Raw genomic sequence first — 6,114 nt, forward strand, 5'->3', positions numbered from 1 at the left:
GGTGCTCTGGTTCCCCAGCGTGTGACGCAGACCTTCTTTGAACGGGCAACATCTGAGCTGGCATGTCATGCTTATCAATGTCTCTCATGGTATGAGGCAGGCTATATAGCTCAAAGGGTCTTGCCTAACGACCCATACTGGATAGATCAATATCAATGTTGTATGTTTCTGTTTGCCCCAGCCTGGATTCAAACCCGGGTCTCCCAGGTGAAAGACTGGTGACTTACCCATTGAACTATATATGTAATGCGGTGTGCCTTATATATGAAAAAAAGTTTTAAAATAGGCCATTCATTGAAGCTGCGCCTTACAATCCGGTGCGCGTTATAGTGCGGAAAAAACTGTAGTTTATTTCATTATTAAGGTTTTTCCATTGCATATTTTCCAGATTTGGAGTTTTGACAGAGAATAATGTGATCCACCAGTTAACCTATCAATCAATCAAATTTTTTTTGTATAGCRCATTTCAGCAGCAAGGCATTTCAAAGTGCTTTACATAATTAAAATAAAAACAGCATGTGATAAAAACAGTGAGAAAGAGAAAGAGATTTAAAAAAAAAGATAAAAACATTAAAACCCGCACCCCTTTTAGGACGTCAGTTAAACGTTGTTTAACTGGGATTCTAACCCTCTGGGACTTTAGTCAAAAACACCATTTTACAAGGACTCCAACCTTTAGGTTTTTAGTTGAGCGCCGTCAACCTAAACATTAGCCTTTAATAATGTAGGTATGCATGATGTTTGTGTTGTTATCCTAACATCTGTTCTGATTAGCCTCTTTAAATAAAACCACAGAGAAAAACACATTCCATGACATGTCAGTCATGACAAGACTCGTTCAACACAAAAACACTTTGATGCTATTATTTCAGATTAGATCTGTTTCGGCCAATTATGGTTTGAGATAATTTGACTTGTGCAATCTCTTTGGAAACAACCTGAAGTTGTTTATCACTAACAGAGAGCTGGTTTTCAGTGAAACTGTAACATTTTGGTTGTGATCCAGCCGCTTGTCTCTCTTTACACGTTTCCAGTAATTGGAGTTTCTGACACGGCACTCTTTGAAACCAGGTTGCATAAGGAAACTTTTCGGGAACACTCCTCAGGCCCCTTGAGGTGTGAAGAACTCTGCAGGTGTGAAAGTGCATAAACACAGAGTGCAGAGCTGCACGGTTTATTCTAGACCTGCATGGACAAACAAATAAAAAAGAAAACAAGTCAAAATCAATAGCATTGTGCTGTGTGTGCTATTTAACCTGTTCAGTTTATCAACTTCTGATATGAAATATACACTCACTGGCCACTTTATTAGGTACCTTACAAAAAAATCCCATTAAAGTCACATGTGAAAGTCGCATGTGATCACATGAATTTTGACTTGTAAATGATGTGTGAATGATGTGAATCACATGTGAAAGCATACTTATACGTGTGGTTTTGGAACGTTTCATGATAAAATCACATGTGATTGACATGTGAAAACATGTCATTTTCATGGGATTCTTTTTTGTAAGGACATGAACAAAATACTTGACCACAGGTGGAAAATGTGACCCACATGTGGGAAATGGAAATCACATGTGATCACATGTCATTTTCATGGAATTTTTTGTAAGGAACACCTTGATAGTATCGGGTTGGACCCCCTGTTGCCTCCAGAACTGCCTTAATCCTTCATGGTAGAGATTCAACAAGGTACTGGAAACATTCCTCAGAGAATCTGGTCCATATTGACATGTTAGCATCATGCAGTTGCTACAGATTTGTCAGCCGAACATACATGATGTGAATCTCCCGTTCCACCACATCCCAAAGGTTCTCTATTGGATTGAGAATTGGTGACAGTGGAGGCCATTCGAGTACAGGGAAGTTATTGTTGTGTCCAAGAAACCAGTCTGAGATGATTTGCGCTTTATTTAACAGCAAGTAACAGAAGCTCTGAGTTTCTGTCTCCGCCTGTCTTCAGTCTGTATGACCAAATAAGGAACCTAGATCCTGTACACATACATGATGAGGTCACACACTTAATATTTCTGCAGCAGCTTCCCCAGATTGGTTTCACTCAGCGATAAGACGGAAGGCACCAATTGTCATTCCTTTTAAACTGCAACTACACATACTGCATCAGATTACAAAGCATTTTACAGAGAGGAGAGATGGGGACCATTTGGTTCACAGTTTGGTGTGCTTTATTCTTGAATGTTCAGGTAAGATTTTCTTCTGCAATCTGCTTTTGTGTTTTCTATTATAAACATGATCTGGATCATCTATAACAGATCCAGGATCTGTTTCTTCAAAAGTAATACCTAAAACTGTGAATTGTGTTTTTTTTTTGGTTCTGGCTCACAAATATTTCTGGAAAACACACTCATATGGAAATAAAGGTAGTGCATGTGTTAGTCTGAGGTTCCTCTCATTTAGTTTTGGCTCATCTACTGAGTTCTTTGAGACATGTTTGTCTAAACCAGAAGCCTGCTGTTTTCACTCTTTTGGATCTTGTACGATGTCTCTTACTAATGTTAGCAAAAATAGTAATGTTTTAAATAAAGTTTAAAAAAAGCTATTTTAATTTTCAGTTTGGAATAATTGCACTAAATCTCCATAAAATAATGACACTGTGTATTTAAATATATTTTTCTTGTCATTAGGCAGAAACTGTGGACATGTTTTTTCACACATATCAAAATCCCATAGAAAAAATATATCCATCTTCTTTTGGCAAAAGTTTTTTGTTTATTTAAACCCACAGAAAAATTATACAATTGCTTTTTAAAAGTTCAAATAAATGTATAGAAGATATTTATAAACATTTCTTTCAAATGGTCTTTTTTTCAAAAAGTCAGGTAACATTTGCTCTTCTGAACAAATTGTGTCTGGTCTGAGCCTGAGGCAAAACTGACATTTTGTAGTGAAAAGATTGCAGAAAGAAAAGATTGCAGAAACTGTGGAAACTCTAAAACAGCACATGCCTACACATAAGAACTATTAATACAGGACATTAACTTAGCTTTATTATTTAAAAAGCACCGACTGCAAAGTCTTGGCGGTCTAAACATTAACTACCTTTGATTCAAAGCGGACATGTTCATGCGAGATTAACAGTTTTCAATGACTGTCTTCCATTTGCACTTTGTTCTTTCCCAGGCTTCTCCAGCCGGGCACACAGAAGACCAAATATGTGAACCAGGATTTGACCGAGAATCAGTTATTTTTAAGGTGACTAAAAAGCTTCTGAGGCCAGGCACTATCCTGGGAAAAGGTGAGATCAGCTGTGGACTGTGTACTCTCACTGTGGGCCATCTTTGATTCGGGGAGAATAGCAGTTATGTTCTGATTGGAAAGATTTTAGATTAATTTTAGATCCTGCATTATTTGTTAATGCCCCCTTTTGGACAAATACTGTTATGTCATGATCTGTACATGTTTCTTTAGATTATGGGATACTTTGGGGGTGTCATTGTGTTTCTTAATTTCTTAATTATTTCTGTTTTCTTTGCATTTTTTAAACTGTTTTGCTAGTGTTATTCTTCAGTTTTTGTTTTGTAAGATTTGTGTGTCCTACTGAGTTCCCCCTTTGCATATTTTAGTATTACTAGTCACCTTCTCAGTTCCTTCCTAATATCCCTGAGCTGTCCCAAGGATAGTCCTAAGAATTTTGGGACTAACCTGGTTTCTAGGTTAATTTGACTCAGCCTGACTTCATTGTTTATTAATGGATTCTTTTGTTTCTGTAACCCAAGTATGTTTTTTCTTTTCTTTTCTTTTCTTTTCTTTTCTTTAGTCAAGTCAAGTTTATTTGTATAGCATATTTTAGCAACAAGGCAGTCCAGATGCTTTACTGGACAAAAAACCTAATTCAGTGACTAATTACAAAATAAGCAATAAACCTTACAATTAATGTTGTCCCAGAACCTATAACTGCCTTTAATTTGATGATTTCTTTCATCAACAACAATTCGTCCCAATGTCCTCTTTTCATTTGGATCCACCTCAACCACATCACATGACAAAATAATATACCCAGACCATGGTCACTGCAGAAAATACTTGCTGCATTTCCATTACAAATGTGCTCAAAACATTGTCAGATGTAAAAAAAAAAAACACAGTTTTGCAGTTGCAAATGGATCTAAAAGTTGGTGAAAGGGTAAAAGGATGGTGGATCTCGAGCACTGGATCTGAGTACCCCTTCTCTAGGCAGTATGCAGCAGCTAAACCAGCACCTCCTGATGTCTGACCCACCAGATGACCCCATCAGTAGGCCCCGTCAGTTGCCTGCTTAGATTCTTCCCCTGAGGTTCTTGACCTTTTGGGTCCATGTCAAAGGCTTAACCGACACTAAGCACTAACACGCTGTCTACTCATCTATGTGTTGAGTGCATGAGAGCGAAGGAATTAAAAGCATGGCTAGGTGAATCTATCTCTAATGCAGAGTGTTTTGAGCAGTTAAAATGAGATGACAAGCAAACATAGTTTCAGTCCATTTACCAACACAACTTCTATGAAAGTCTATTTGATTCTAAAATTCCAAACCTTTGAAGTGAAGAGCAAATATTTTTGCTTCTGCCTCAGTGAACTTCACCGACTGCCCAGGTGCCAGGTTGGTGAAGTTCGTCACTTTCGATCATGGTTTCTTCGTTGAGAATGATGGGACAGTAATGGTAAGCAGTTTAAACAATCAGAAATATTAGAAGAAAGGAGTTAATTTTCCTTCATGGTATTAATGATTTCCTCCTCAAACAGCATGTGATGCATTGCTTCAACAATCATTAGTTCTCAAAGCTCGCTGCAAATTTAGATCAAGTTTAGCTTAGTCCCTCTTTAAATTTTGTTCTATCTGTATTTATCTACAGGGCTCTCCTGAGGTACAGTCAGAAAACTTCAGGCACTTTAAGATGAAATTTGAGTCAAAATCTCGATTTTTTTTAGTCCTTCTGTTGTAGATTTGCAGTTGCATATGAAATCATTTCTCTGTTTTGGATTAATCACCAACAGGAGTGTTAATAATTATTTGTTAAAACAGCTGAAAATGAACCTTTCACAGATTTCATAGAATGCAGCTTCTTTAATATCTCTTCAGTTTGGCTGCTATTCATAGAATATAAAAACAGTCTAGTTGCTAATTTATGGCAACGCTTTCTTCTGGTCTTCAGGTTTCAAGTCTGTTGGTTCTTCAAGAGGGACAACGGCGCTTCTTCATCCACTCCTTTGATACACAAACTGAGAAACGGACTCTCTCTGCTGTTGTTCAGTATCAAGGGGATCATGACACAGCCCACAGCCCCCAGAGTGATTTTCCCCTTAAGGACAACACAAATAACTTAGAGGCAAGTTTAAAGGAACTAAACTGTCAGTTTACAGTCCTACAGCCACCTGTTTCCTCTCCAGCCCTCTGGGAGGCGCAGCAGGTATATAAAACTAAATGATTGACAGACTCAGGAGTTTCTTGAGCTGTTTATAATAATTTTCTTTTCACTGTGTAATTTCTTGTGTTGTATTTGTAGCTTGTTTATTGGACAGGACTCCCTTGAAAAAGAGGTTTTTAAACTCAATGCATTTTTATGCTGGTAAAATGAAAGTTAAATAAAAAAAATGCTAGATTAAACATGCATTGGCTGCACAGTGGCACAGTTGGTAGAGCTGTTGCCTTGCAGCAAGAAGGTTCTGGGTTCAATTCCCGGCCCCGGTCTTTCTGCATGGAGTTTGCATGTTCTCCCTGTGCATGTGTGGGTTTTCTCCGGGTACTCCGGTTTCCTCCCACAGTCCAAAAACATGGCTGTCAGGTTAATTGGCCTCTCCAAGTTGTCCCTAGGTGTGTGTGTGTGCATGGTTGTTTGTCCTGTGTGTCTCTGTGTTGCCCTGCGACAGACTGGTGACCTGTCCAGGGTGACCCCACCTCTCTCCCGGAACCTTAGCTGGAGATAGGCACCAGCAACCCTCCCGACCTCACTAAGGGAGAAGGGTGTAAGAAAATGGATTGATGGATGGATAAACATGCATTAGCACCTATTGATATAAAAAATATTATTATTATTATTATTATTATTATTATTATTATTATTATTATTATTATTATTATTATTATTATTATTATTATTATTATTATTATTATTA

General features: G+C 37.8%; 1 protein-coding gene across 1 annotated transcript in view; it reads left to right on the forward strand.

Annotated features, from left to right (window-relative positions):
• The first annotated feature begins 2,044 nt into the window (after positions 1 to 2,044).
• LOC103476553 (cadherin-1-like) overlaps positions 2,045 to 6,114 on the forward strand; it is a 15,303-nt gene continuing 11,233 nt past the window's right edge. Inside the window, exons 1-4 of the mRNA XM_008429000.2 lie at positions 2,045 to 2,207; positions 3,145 to 3,259; positions 4,573 to 4,661; positions 5,154 to 5,327. Coding sequence (XP_008427222.2) covers positions 2,157 to 2,207; positions 3,145 to 3,259; positions 4,573 to 4,661; positions 5,154 to 5,327 — 429 coding nt within the window. The 5' untranslated portion in view covers positions 2,045 to 2,156. The remainder of the gene's footprint in view (positions 2,208 to 3,144; positions 3,260 to 4,572; positions 4,662 to 5,153; positions 5,328 to 6,114) is intronic.

Source organism: Poecilia reticulata, linkage group LG15 (assembly GCF_000633615.1).
Source record: "Poecilia reticulata strain Guanapo linkage group LG15, Guppy_female_1.0+MT, whole genome shotgun sequence".
Taxonomy (NCBI): Eukaryota; Metazoa; Chordata; class Actinopteri; order Cyprinodontiformes; family Poeciliidae; genus Poecilia; species Poecilia reticulata.